This window comes from Rhinolophus sinicus, chromosome 12 (genome assembly GCF_057876585.1).
Source record: "Rhinolophus sinicus isolate RSI-liver-muscle chromosome 12, RSI-T2T, whole genome shotgun sequence".
Classification (NCBI taxonomy): domain Eukaryota; kingdom Metazoa; phylum Chordata; class Mammalia; order Chiroptera; family Rhinolophidae; genus Rhinolophus; species Rhinolophus sinicus.
Window position 1 is genome coordinate 19,218,900 of NC_142512.1, and position 14,194 is coordinate 19,233,093.

Sequence of the window (14,194 nt, forward strand, 5' to 3'; positions counted from 1 at the left end):
CATTATGCTCAGTGAAATAAGCCAAACACAAAAGGACACATATTATATTATTCTGCTTACATGAGATAACTAGTCATCAAATTCACAAAAACAGAGCGGCCGGATTTCTCAGTTGGTTAGAGCGCGAGCTCTTAACAGCAGGGTTGCTGGTTCAATTCCCGCATGGGATGGTGGGCTGCACCCCCTGCAACTAAGATTGAAAACGACGACTGGACTTGGAGCTGAGCTGCGCCCTCCACAACTAGATTGAAGGACAACAACTTGGAGCTGATGGGCCCTGGAGAAACACACTGTTCCCCAATTTAAAAAAAAATTTCACAAAAACAGAAAGTAGAATGGTGGACGCCAGGGGTTGGGGTGGGTGGGAATGGGGAGTTAATGTTTAATGGGTATAGAGTTTCAGTTTTGCAAGATGAGAAAGTTCTGGAGATGATGGTGGTGATGGAACACAACAACGTGAGGGAATTTAATGCCCTTGAACCATACACTTAAAATGGTAAATTTTATGTTATGTACATTTTACCATAAAGTTCAAAATATGTAATTTAAAAAACTGCCTCCTCCTATTTTGGGGGACTCAAGTTAATCCAAGGCATAGGGTGGAGCAGCCCCCAATCCGCAGGCCCAGCGAAGGCCAGGCCACAAAGCTTGAAAAGTCATTTGTGGGGTCCTCTCCCCACCATGCCTCCCTGGCTTTCTTTCTGTTCTTGTTTATGCCACATTCTTTCCCACCCAGTCCCTCATCCATGCTGCTCTCTCTGCCTGGGACACTTTCTGCCAGATCTGATTTTTTCTCGTCATGGTCTCAGCTCAAATCTCACCTCCTCATAGAGGCCCATGCTGTGCATCCAAAATAAAATAGCTGCCTTCTCACTCCCTCCCCACTGGCTCTTAGAGTGTCCTATACCCCTCCCCCACTTTTTATGTTTTTGTCACTTTCTGGAATTATTGTATTTACTTGTTCTTGTCCATCTTGCCTTTCTAGGTCATAAACTCTATGGGGTTGATGTAGCACAGTGGTTAATGGCAAGGACGCTCAGAACCAGACTGCTTGGGTTCAAATCCTGGCTCTACAACTAACTAGCGGAGAGACCTTGGGCAAGGTACTTATCCACTCTGTGCCTCAGTTTGCCCATCTGTAAAAGGGGATGATAATAGCGCCAATCCCATACGGTTTGTTAGGAGGACTGAATGAGTTAACATGTGACGAGCCCTTAGAACAATGTCTGGCAGAGTGAAAGAGGGAAGTACTAGCTCTTATTACTACCTACCAGTGGTTAGGAGGGTGAGGCCACCTCCTGCCTTGTTCATCACAGCACCTTCAGGGCCTGGCAGATAGTCAGTATCCAATAAAACATTGTAGAAAGAATGAATGAAAAAAATTCTGCAGAGACAAGCCCTTCATAAAATTCAACTTCATTCACAAGGATGGGCCTAGGGTGCTGAGCTGGCTCCCAAGAAGGTCAAAGTCTCCCAAAGGGGCTGCCTGTCCTCCCACCCGCACAGACCGTGGCCCTGTGAGCTCAGTCATCCCTATGTGTTGAGCTTTTGCAGTGGGAACATCCTGAGAACATTTGGCTGCTTCTGAAGGTTGGGAAAGGGGCTGGAAAAGCTGTTTTCCTTAGTGGTGGTGAGGGCAGCCAGCTGGCCACTGCTGGCTCCGGCTGGAATACAGGCAGAGGGTGGCCTCTAGACTGGGCCTTCCGGGTGCTCCCGGCGTCCCCAAAGGCATCGTCCATGCTGACACAGGCACCCACTCCTCCACCTTAGAGTGATGTCTCCTGTGTTCACTCGCTCTTTCTTTTTTTCCTTCTTTCTTTATTCTCCGAAATAGTGATTATTTTACCTTTCACATTTAAATCTAAAATCATTCTGGAATTGACTTTTGTGCCTAGTGTGAGGTAAAGGTCAAGATACATTTTTTTCCATATGAACACGCAAATGACCTCACATTATTTATCCAAAAGACCATTCTTTTCCCCACCACATACCAGGTGCCCTTTGTCATGAGTTATATTTTTCACTTTCTCTCATTTTTGTCTCAGGTATATAGAAATACCGATTTTCTTATATGTATATGGAACTTGTATACAACCACCTTGCTCAATTCACCAACTGATGTTAGTTCAGCCATTTGTATTTAGATTCTTTCAGAGTTTCTAGTGACATAATCACGTTACTCATGCACAATGACAGTTTTAGCTATTGTTTTCCAACGCTTTGCCATATTTTCTTTTTTTTGCCTGATTGTACTGGCAAGCCCTCCAGTACAACGCTGGATAGAAGTGGTGATAAGGATACAAATAACTTGTCTTGTTCCTGATTTTCTGAGAAAAGTTTTCAATATTTAACCACTGAGTATGTTTCTTCTCCTGTGCTCTTAAGAAAGCTATCCCTGCTTCTCCAAGGATGGGAAAGCACACGAGAGGGAATGCTTTGGTCTGAAGGAATGGAGGGCAGCACGACACAACGAACGCCCGTGGGGGACCTAGCTCCCCACTATCCAGCTGGGTGACCCGAGCAGGCCACACTGCCTCCACTGAGCCTCTGTCTTCTACCTGTGACTGGGGAACAGCCTCACCTCCCCTGTAGCCCTTACAGCTTTGTCCTGAGGACCAAACAGGATGACTGTTGTGAAAGCATTTTATAGACTCACAAGGTGAAAATAATGGTCTCAGTGTTCACTGTTGGCAAGAGCAAGGACGGCCTGAAGGAAGGCACTGGGGATCCTGAGTGAGTGAGTGTGTGTTTGTGTGTATGTGTGTTTGTGTGCGTGTGCAATGTGGTGTGGGTATGAGGGGGTATGGGGGCATGTGGGAGTGTGGGGTGTGGTGTGTGTGGGGTATGGGCTGGTGTGCTATATGAAGATGGAGGGGAGGTGTGAGGGGGGTGGGGGCTGTGTGGTTCGGGGGGAAGATATGGGGGGGAGGGCAAAGGGAGTAAGACAAGCAGAGGGAAGGCTAGCCACTGAGGTCCTTCACCACTGCCCTGAGCCAGGTCTGGGGCTGGGACCTTAGAGCAAGGTTTTCAAACATAAGGAGAATCAAAATCCGCTGGAGGGCTTCATAAATACAGATTGCACCCCCCCATCTGTTCAGTAGGTGTAATGGACCAAATGGTCGTGTCCCCTCAAATTCACATGGTGAAGCCCTAACTGCCAATGTGATGGTGTTTGAAGGTGGAGACTAAGGGAGGTGATTAGCGCCCCATGAGCTCATCAGGGTGGGCTCCTGTGATGGGATTAATGGTCCCTGGGTTACTGCCAGCTCCCCTGCTGGGGGTCTGGAATGACCCCCCTCAAACAGCTCCTCAGAGGTTGAGCAGGGTAGGGGGCAGGGATCAAGCTTGGGCTTGGCGCCTTCCCTCCAGTGCCCCCCATCCTGGATAGGGGATGCCTGACTCCCCCCATGGCCCCCCCACACACACACACCTGGACTTCTCCGAAAGGCTTTGAGCAGAGCGCAGAGCACAGGGCTAGCGGGTTGCCTCATCCTCTTTCACAGGGACTCAGCACACATTCCTGAGACCATCGTTTTGAGACACGGGCAGGCTTATCTGCACCCACACATTTTGGCTGAGACCAGACAAATTCCTACTGCCTCCCTTGCGTGACGATAACGCCTCAGGTGGTTCTTCTCCTGCAGCCCCACCCAACCTCCCATCGCTGGTGAGGCCCGACTCTCAATTAAACTGAAAGCTGGCTGACTCAGACCTTAGGCAATTAGGAGTGCCAGGCCTCTCTAATTCACCAGCCAGCCCCTCTCCTTTCCTACCGCAGCCCTCCTGTAATGAGGGCAGGCAGGCTGGGCATGCCGGCCCAATTATGGAGGAGATGCTGCGGCAAGGGCTGGCATCATGGATTCCACCCGCACGCTTGTTAGCTTGTGGCTGCTGAACGCTGCCAGGGCTTTTGCAGGGGACAGCTCCATGGGGCGGGGAGCACCTGAAGCCTGGAGGTGGACATTTCCCACGTCAGAGTTCTCTCCAGCATCTCTTCTCAGCAGCCTGCCCAGGCCCACACTCCTCCCAGGACCCACTGAAGAAGGTGAAGAGGTGGAAAGCGGAGATAGAAATACACAGCGAGGTGCCCCAGAAATTGGTGAGCCTAGAGTGGAGGACTCCTGATGCCCCTAGTTAGGCCAGTACCCTGTTCGAGCTCTCTCAGGCTCCCAGGGCTGCCTCCATAACCCCAAACATAACTGTAATTAATTATCCACGGACATTTAACACCTCCCTCCTGAGCCGCAGGGATCTGTGTGTCTTTACACTGCATCCCTCTGTGCCGGTACCAGTTGACATACAATAAATACTTGCCGCTGAGTGAATAGGCTGAGTGAATAGATGACAATGTCCTCCCCTCCCAAACACCAGAGAGCCCCTGCAGGGACTAAAGCTTTTCAGAAGGATCTGAGGCTCAGTCTGGGCCTCCTGATTCTCCAGGGACTCTGCTCCAAAGTGACCACCACCCGACAGAGTGGCCCCAGGGTGTCTGTGATCATCTGTGATTATCTCCTGAGGACCCAGGGTTCTAAGGACCTGCCAACTCTGATCAAATGCAGCTTGGCCCTCAAGAGAACTCTTCCTTCTAACAAGCCCCATCTCCTACCCCAAGATCTCAGCTCTTCAGGTCCCCTTGATCTTGCCCCTTGACCCTCCTCCAAAGTCCCCTGTTTCTAAGTCAAATCTGACATCATCTCCTGTGTTCTTTCTTCTTTCAACACATTTCTCCCTGGCCTCGGGGCCTGCATGCTCACAGTCAGATGCTTGCCCAGCCCATTTCCAGCTATGTGCCTCTGCTGTGCTCTCCTCCCCTGCCTGGAATGCCCTGAGCTCTGCTATCGCCCGCCTCTGAGAAGACTTCAGGAGACAGCTCCTCCAGGCAGCCCTCCTGACTGCTCTCAGTCCTGGAAACCCTGGTCTCAGCCATGGTCATCATCACTCTAGAGGACACTGTCTTCCCACTTTGATCATCAGGATCCGAGGGAAGTGACTGTTTTGGACCCTTCTCCTTTTGGAGTCCCCTAACCCAGAATGAGTTCACAACAGGCTGAATAAATGATTGAGTGTTAGTTTCATACGAGGAACTTGCAAAGAACCTGAGCAGTTTGGTTTCCCTACTGGCTCAAGACATCCAATGTTGGAGTGCTACAAAGGCTTCCAGAGGCTTTTATATAAACTACAAAAAATATGGGACTAACTGTGGGAACTCCAATTTTAAGTTCAAGAACACATGCATTTTAATAAGGAGAATGTGGGGTGCTATGGACCGCACTGCAGCCCATCACAACTCCTATGCTGAAGACCTAACCCCCAATGTGACTACATTTGAGATAGAATCTTTAGTAGATACTTTAAGGTTAAACGAGGTCATAAGGGTGGGGCCCCACCTTCTTCCTAGTGTCCTTATTAGAAGTGGAAGAGAGACCAGGGTTTTCTCTCCACAAAGTGAGGACACAGGGAGAAGGTGGCATCTGCAAACCATGAAGAGGGCTGTCACCAGAAACTGAGTGGGCCAGCACATTGACCTTGGACTTCCCAGGACACAGGGAGAAGGTGGCATCTGCAAACCATGAAGAGGGCTGTCACCAGAAACTGAGTGGGCCAGCACATTGACCTTGGACTTCCCAGCCTCCAAAACTATGAGAAACAAACGTCTGTTGTTGAAGCTGCCCAGTCTATAGTAGTTTGTTATGGCAGCCTGAGTTGACCAAAGCATGGGACGCCACTAAACTTTTTTTGAGATATATGGGAGGTCAGTTCCATTCTTTGTAACACGTGGGCAGTCTGAGCAGCTAGCACCTTGCAGTGCAGTAATAATAATAGCAGTAACAACAGCAGGTATGTTTTACCGATTGTTCGAAATGGACCCGACACTCTGCTAAGGGCTTCACTGCATTATTAGCTCATTTACTCCTCACACCCAGCCAGGGATGACATAAGCTTTATTACCCCATTTACAGATGAACTAACAGAGGCTCAGACAGGTTAAATGACTTGTACAAGGTCACTGTGCTGTGGCAAACCTGGGACCACAATCCAAGTCCGTCTGCATGGGAACAGCACTTACTGGCAAGGCCAGGAGGACCACCACCCATTCACCATGCAGGGCGGACCAAGTGGCCTCTTGCCCTGGCCCAACTTCATTCTAGAATCCTCTCTCTTTCCTAGGGCCCTCAGGTATGCTCTCTAACCCTTAGACCCATCTGCTTAGAATATACTCAAGAGACTGATTCGCTTAGCATATGGCCCCATCCCTATGCTGTCTGGTCCCCGACTCCATCCCTCCCAACGACAGCCATCACCACCTAACTCGTCTCCCACTTTCACTCTATGCCCCCTGCAATCCGCTCGCTAGATAGCAGCTAGGCTCATCTCTTAAAAACAAATCAGATCACACATCACGCCCCTGCTTAAAATGCTCCACTGGCATCCTATTGAACGTAGAATCAAATCTCAACTCCTGACCTTGACTTTCGAGGCTCTGTGTGATCAGCTGTGCCCAATTCTCACTCCCTCTGCCCCAGATGCCTTCACGGTTTCTGCTTCAGGGCCTTTGTGCTTGATGTTCCCTCTGCCTGAAACACTTGTGCACCCAGATCTTCTGGGGGCTGGTTCTTGTTCAGGTCTGAGCTCAGAGGCCCTCCCAGCCATACTCTTATCACATAGCCCTGTCGTAATTCACTTAGAGCCCTCAGGCTACTAGACATTATGTTTGCTTGTTTATTTGTTTGTTGTTTCTCTCCTCCCACCCCTGGAAAATAATCTCTATGAGAGCAAGGATTTCATCTGTCTTGTTCATGGGATCACCAGCACCTAGAAGAGGGCCTACACACAGTGGGTCCTCTACTATTTGCAGAATGAATAAATGAACGAACAAATGAACGAATGAATGAACCACACAATCTTTTCAAAGACGGATGAAGAAACCCCCCCAAATGCCCATTAAGCTGTGGCCCTAATTAGCATGTTCTCCTCCCACTTTCGTGCAGGAACAAGTGCCCTCAGAAGCTCAAAGGGCTCCTCACCTTGCCACCCAAGACAGGACCAAGTCCTCAGCTTCCTGCAACTTAAGAACAATTTCAAATGGAACTGTCCTCTGGACTAGCCCAGTGCTCCAGGGTACCATGGGGTGGGGGTGGCAAAAGTGTCTGGAAGCGCATGTTTTCCCACCCCCGCATCCAGCTGAGGTCTTCTCCTGGGACTGCCACTGTGACCTAGGGAATGGCTCCATGGAGCGGCTGGCATTAACCCTTCAGCAGCAGGGGCAGCAGCCTGCCTCTGTGGCAGAAGCCCCAGACTTTTCCAGGGGAAGGAGATAAGGCTCTGTCCCTTCGTCACGGTCCTGCAAACCTGAACATTTATAGCAATTGTGGGGTTGAGAGGCAGAAGGAGGAAATAGGATGCTGGGGCCCTATTCTCCCAGGCAGAAATCACAACATATAACCCTGCCTGCCCAGGTGTTGGGAGCAAGACATTCCGGGTCCGTGTGCCCACTTCCTTTGTTGGTATCTAGCCCAGAACCTATGGAAGGATTAAGGAGGAGCTGGCACACGCATGCCCATCCTGACACCCAGGTTCCTGCCATACTGTTCTTGAGACCCTTTACCAGTTAATCTACATTCCTCAGCCCAGTTCACAACATGTGACAGAGCAGGGGGTAAAAGAAAGATCTTAGCTGAAATCCTGACTTTCCCACTTATTATTTGTTGTACATATTAACCTCTTTGCGCCTTTATCATCCAGCTTTTGAATGCCACTGACAATGCCCTTGGCAAGGTTGTCAAGTTCATGTTTCTGTTTTGACTTCATATTTTACAGTGCTTTCAACTCTTACCAACCCCACCCCACCCCACCCCGAGTCTCACATCCCCTATTACTTCTTCCCAGAATTTATTACTTATTGAAGCCTTCTTATTTATTTGATCATTTTTGATCAAAGTTTTTGGTTCCCGCACCCAGTGTAATCTCAAGAGAAGAAGGTTCTTTCTCTGTCTTGTTCACCAAAATAACTCCAGGCGTAAAACGTCAGACTGGCTCATGGAAGTTACTTGAGGATTGGTTCCAATAAAATGAGAGTGAAAAACTAAAAAAGTGGAAGACATGGCATCTTGGGAACAGTGAGGGCAGTAGGAGGGCAGTAAGTAACCTAGGAGGGCAGTAAAGGGTAGTCCCATGATTATAACTATGCAGAAAGTAGTCTAAGCTTGAGCAGGAATAAGAATCTAGAAGGGTTTCTGGAAGGAAAAAACGTAGGCTCCATGTAATAGAGAATAAACTAGAGATGCTAAATAGTCTTGAGGATCAGAAGGCACATTATTCTTTGGTCAATAAAAAAAAGAAAGGCAATTAGAAACTCCAGGGAAAACAAAAAAGTTATTATCAAACATATTAGACTCAATATGAAACAATTTAGTATGTGGTATAATTTAGAATGATTGGTAGAGTATAATAAGAACAGGAGGGGTGGCCGGTTAGCTCAGTTGGTTAGAGCACGGTGCTACTAACACCAAGTTTGCCGGTTTGATCCCTGCATGGGCCACTGTGAGCTGTGCTCTCCTTAAAAAAATAAATAAATAAATAAAATGGGGCACTTTTAAAAAAAAAAAAAAGAAAAGAAAAAAGAACAGGAGAAAATCCATTTGACCTTCGTGCAAAACTCATTCTCTCCCCCCCCCCCCCCCCCCGCCCTTCTTCCGCCTCCCCTTCCCCCATTCTGGTTCAAGCCATTGTTCCTCAGTCTAGTTGTGTAGGACACAGCTCCCTGGCTTGTGCTGGTGTTATGAGCCTTGTGGTTCCCCCCACAGCTGAGGCAGTCGGTTGACTGCTCACAGCCGCTCACAGCAGCTCTCGCCGGCTGCCGGCCACAGCCGCTCAACTACCTGAGCCACCGGGCTGGCCCTGATTCTCATCTGAGAGAGGGCAGGGATCAAGAGAACAGACCAACAGAAGAAGAAATGCAACCCTAGCAGATTTTTTTGGCCCTGAGGAGGACTGTATTTACTTAACAACAACTAATAACATTAACTGAGTACGTAACGTGCCAGACAAGGTTTTAAGAGCTTTGCACTAAGAGTTAATCCTCACAACTCTCTAAGGCACATGTTATCATTATCCCTATTTTACAGATGAGAATGATGAGGCATGAGCTATTAAGCAAGTTTTCTGAGGTTAGATGGTTAGTGGAAGAGCTGTATTCATAACTGGGCCTGTGAGACCCAGACGTCCACTCCCTCTAGGGCTGGCCCTAGAAGCCAGGCCGTTTGACTTTCAGGCTCCAATCCTTCTTGCCAAGAAGCATAGGACACGATGTGATTATCCATGTATGCTCAGATACACACACACACTCCTGGGAGCCTGGGTGCAAAGCCACAGAGCAGCGGGACAGCTGGTCTAGGCTGGATAGCCAGAGTGGCGGGGCCAGAGCAGGGCCTTACCTTCCTGCAGTCTTTGCAGAACACCGACGAGCTGCCCAGGAAGCCCAGCACCTCCCCACAGAGCAGACACTGGGAGAGGCCGTTCCCCATCACGTTGCGCCTCATGGTCTCCAGCCGCTCCACCAGCCGCCTGTAGCACAGGACACAGCGTCAGATGGGATGTGCTTCCTGTGTCCAACCCAACCACTGCCCAGACTCGGCTGCCACGAGGCCTCAACACTATATATTCCAAGCCCCATGCACTGTGTCCTTACCTGGGGTACTGTTCCCTGACTCACCTCTTTCCCTGGCTAACTCCTCATCATTCATTTACTCACCGGTATTGATTGAGCACCTATGATGTGTCAGGCATTGGGATTATTTACTGTCGCCAACAAGCCAGAGACCAGACTTGGTCCCTGCTCTCATGGAACTTATGTTCAGTAAAGGGAGAAAGTCCAGAGATAAGTAAACCAGCAAACTGGCTTTAGAGGAGGAAGCACTAAAATAACTCAAGTAAGTGGGTGGGGGCAGGGGCATGTCAGGTGGTCAGTGGAAGCCTCTCTGAGCTTAGAGCTAAAGGATGACAAGAACCAGGCCATGTGAAGAGCTCGGGGAGGAAGCCTTCCAGGCCGGGGACCAGTCGGGGCTAAGGTTCGGGGTGGGAAAGGGCCCGGCACATTAGAAGGGTAAGGTCAGCGTGGCTACTGCCTGGTAAGCGAGCGGGAGCCTGGGATAAAAGGAGGCTGGAGGGGCGAGGAGGGCCCAGATTACGTGGGTTTAATAGGTCACAAAATGTGGTTTGGATTATTCCCTCAGTTCACCATGAAGCTCCTGAGGAGTTTTAAGGAAAGGAGTGATTGGATCTGAGTGACAGTTTTAAGAGCTCACTCAGGATTACAAGGGGAGAGGAAGTGAGGAAGCCAGCGGGTGATGGTGGGGGGTCCAGGGAAGGGGGATGGAGACGGGGACAGGCTGTATTTCAGAGGCAACCTGGATGGATACAGGGTGCAGGGAGGTAAAAGGGATCCAGGATGATGCAGAAACTTTTTCATTTCAAGAAGCTGGAGAAAGAAAGAAAAAGAGCCCATCTTTGAAGCTCTGATGCTGAGTGTCCCTTAGCCCTGAACCCCACTAAGCCTGGAGTAGGCGCCTCTCCCCGGGGTCCCACGGTCCCTTAGGCCAGGGGGACCCGTTTCACGACAACTTGTAATGCCGTACTACAATCTCTGCAAAACTGGCAGCCACTTCTGAGTTGTTGGCCGCTGTATCGCCAGTGCCCAGTGGACATTCAGTGAAAATGCCTGAATGAATGAAGGGCAGAGTGCGGATACATTATCTCCTCTAATTGTCACAACCCCCCAGTGAGGAGGATGCTACTTCCCCCCATTTGAAAGATGAGAAGATTGAGGCTCAGAAGATAGGAAGTCACTTGCCAGGGTCACACAATTCCTAAGAGGTGGACTCCAGGTCCATACCCAGGTCCCCCTCTCATGACAACCCCACGCTCTCCCCTGAGCTGATCAGGCCTTTCCTAGGGGGCAAGGGAGAGCAGACTGGGCACTGAGGCTGCCTCTCCCCACGTGCCCTCCTGACTTCCACACGGATCATCGTGCCCCACCCAGGGACCTGCAGGGACTCGGGAGCAAACCCTGCTTCCGTCCTGGCCTAACCCACTTGTTCTCAGGGATCCTCGGTCAGTTACATCCCTGAGCTCCTGGCTCACGAAACACACAGGTCACACGTCCTCCTTCTGAGATCATTAACCTGAGGCACTGCCTTTTGGGTCACTCTGTACCCTGCCAAACCCAGTGCTCCCAGAGAGGGCCAGACAATGTGAGCAGCACAGGGAAGTCTAAGACGGCAGCCCAGATGCATTCCCACTGCCTAGGAGAGCCCACGTGAAACACCCCCACCACTCCCCGGTCCCCTCGGGGGAGCCCGAGGGATGCAACACTGGCATGTCAATCAATCATCAGCGCCAGGGCTGCAGAGAGCCTGGCAGGGCCCCGGGCAGCACAGGGCCAGAGCCCAGTGTGGGGGGAAAAGCAAAAGACAGACAACTAGTCTGGGCGAACCCCTGTGTGTAATGCAATGACAGTAACAGGTCAGTAGTATTGAGGCGAGTACATTCAATGTTGGGATAGCAGTGGTCTTTGTAGTGGTGCTTTCACTTTCTAGGGCTGTGCATTCTTCCAGTGTCTGACTTTTTTACATGATCATATATTTACTAGAAAGATAAATAGGAGAACAAAGAGATCAGAATCAAATTAACTCCTGCCCAAGGCAACGCACTGCATTTGTGTTTTCCCACTTGTGCTTTTTTGTGTTTTTCAGATTTTAGAGGATGTATAAATTGCTTTTGTAATTACACAAACAAACAAAAAGACACAACAAAGCTGTCTGAAGACCGTTTAGTGGTCAGCTCTGGATGCCGAAGGCCGGGAGACGAGCTTAAAACAAGCTGGAGAGAGTCTCCTATTGGAGTCTTTGATGGAACAACCCAGATTCAGCCTCGACTTAAATCCCTCCCTGCTGGACTACTGCTGACCCTTGAGAGTGCAGAGCGGAACAATCCTAACGTGTTTCGCCATACTCATTCATCCCCCCACAGCCTGGGGCCCACACATCAGCTGCTATCCCCATCTTACAGAGGGGTATATTGAGGCTTTGATGGCTGAGTTATGTGTCTACACCCCAGGGGTGTTCAGGCAGAGCTGACTCACTCCCCGTGGTAAAGAGCCAGCTTTTGTGGCTAGGGCTCGCCTCCCAGCCCACTAATCTGGCACCACGTGCCCTTGCTCTCCTCTCACTGATCTGCTCCTGCCCAGCGGGGGGCAGCCCTTACTCACCCAATCCTCTGCTGCTCCATGACATCGAGCTGCTCGGCCCTCTGGATGACCTGCAGGATGGCCTCCACCTCGGCTGTGCTGAGGCACTGGCTCTTCCTCTGCTTCTCTGTCTGGTAGGTGTGCACGGACCAGCCTGTCTGCAGCCTCGAGAGAGAACACAGAGGCCTTGAGACCACCTCAGTGCAAACCCCGACACCCCACCACATCCACAAAGCCCCCCTGAGAACAGTCTGGGGAGGGCCCAGCTGCTGTGTGTTGGGGGCAAGGGGTTCAGGAAACAGGGCAGATGTCAGGCTCCAAGTGCTGGCTCTGCTACCCTCCAGCTGCTGGGCCCCGTGGAGATGGTGGCACCACCTTAGCACCTTGGGGGCAGGAGCTTGGGAGATGCCCGCTGCCCAAATGGAGAAGGCCACCGCCACGGTGCGTGAGGTTTTGAGGGCGGTAGCACAGAAGATTATCAAGAGAGGAATAAAAACCTAGATCTGAGTTATATAAGAAATGAGATGGAGTTTACTATGGAATAGGAAAGAACTGTAACTAGTTTAAAAATGAATCTTGAGGATAAAAGGAGATTCACAGCATTTTAAAAACTAGACGGTGCAAGAGCAGGAGGGTAACCGAGCTGCATGAGAGGAGAGGTGGCAAGATGGCGAGATGGGGCTGGGGCCTGGCCCAGGGGACTCAGCAGTCTCCACTCCACGGGGCTGCAGGAATGACACCTCCTGAGGCAGATACCAGGGGCTGAGGGGAAGAACTCAAACACTTTCTCTTTTTCTGGATGAGGAGGGAGCGGCAGCAGCAGACCAAGCCCCAAGCTCCTTGGCCTACGTCCTTGCTTCTCCGAGACATTCTCTGCCAGGTACTGAGAACAGAGATGGACAAGATGGCAAAGTCATTGCTTTGAAGAACTTCAGCATGCTGGGGGAGACAGATGCCCAATCAATTACATAAATATTTATTCGATGGAAAATTGTAAGAGCTATTCATTCGATGCATAGTTTATTGAACATCCACTGTGATGCCAGGCTTGGAGATATGCTGCTGGGTGGAACACGCAGGTCGGCCTTAGGAGGATGTATAAATAAGGGGAACTCACCTAGTCAATTAGAGGAGGAAGGCATAGCACCAGCACCACCACCAGCCCCAGCGGACACAGCTACCTCCAACTCACTCTGGGCCCGCCCTCAGCCAAGGTTTCAGCAGATCTCCCCCCACTCCCCCACACACACTGAACCTCCTGTCATCCTGCAAGGCAGGCCTCCTCATTTCTCAGAAGAGGAAAGAGACAGGGCACAGTTAGATGGCTTTCTAAAGACAAGACAGGACTCAGCAGGCCTCCTGACCATGGGAGCTACCATCTCGCGGCTGCTGACAGCCCTGCCAGGCTCCCCCAGGCCATCCTCCGAGCCTCATTTCCTGCCTCCATCGGATCACCCACCAGGCCCCAACAAATTACTTTCTCTCATGTGACCTCCTCCCCAGACTCACTACCCCTGTCCAGTCAGGCCCCAACTCCCACTTCAGGGCCTGGCTGCCACCGAGCATCTTACTCCCCTGCAGGGTGCAATGGCCCCTCACACAGCCACAGGAGGCCAGCTCAAGCTGTTAGCTACAGACAGGCTGCAACTCCCGAGGAAGAACCTTCGGTGGTGCCCAGCTCCCATCTGTACACCCCCCGTAGGGTGCCCGTCTCGGCTCCCCCGGCCTCACACGGCATGCGTTACCAACAGCTGCTCCTAGTTCCCTGTGTGCTGGGCTGCGTGTGGTCTTCACACCATTGCTCACGCTGTTCCCTCCGCCTGGAGAGCCTGTCCCTCTCCCTAAACCCTCTTTTCCCCGGCTCATTCCTGTTCTTTTTTAAGACTTGAGACATGATCTTCACCAGGAAGCTTTTCTTCGATCCTGTCCAAAATGGGTTAAGAGTCCATT

General features: G+C 50.7%; 1 protein-coding gene across 8 annotated transcripts in view; it reads right to left on the minus strand.

Moving 5' to 3' along the window:
- The window catches only part of RPH3AL (rabphilin 3A like (without C2 domains)), a 138,819-nt gene that overhangs the window by 74,510 nt on the left and 50,115 nt on the right, over positions 1 to 14,194 (minus strand). For all 8 annotated transcript variants that reach the window (XM_074320074.2, XM_019739550.3, XM_074320073.2 and 5 more), the window contains exons 3-4: positions 12,266 to 12,409; positions 9,435 to 9,564 (exon numbers count right to left, since the gene is read on the minus strand). In XM_074320074.2, coding sequence (XP_074176175.2) covers positions 9,435 to 9,564; positions 12,266 to 12,409 — 274 coding nt within the window. The remainder of the gene's footprint in view (positions 1 to 9,434; positions 9,565 to 12,265; positions 12,410 to 14,194) is intronic.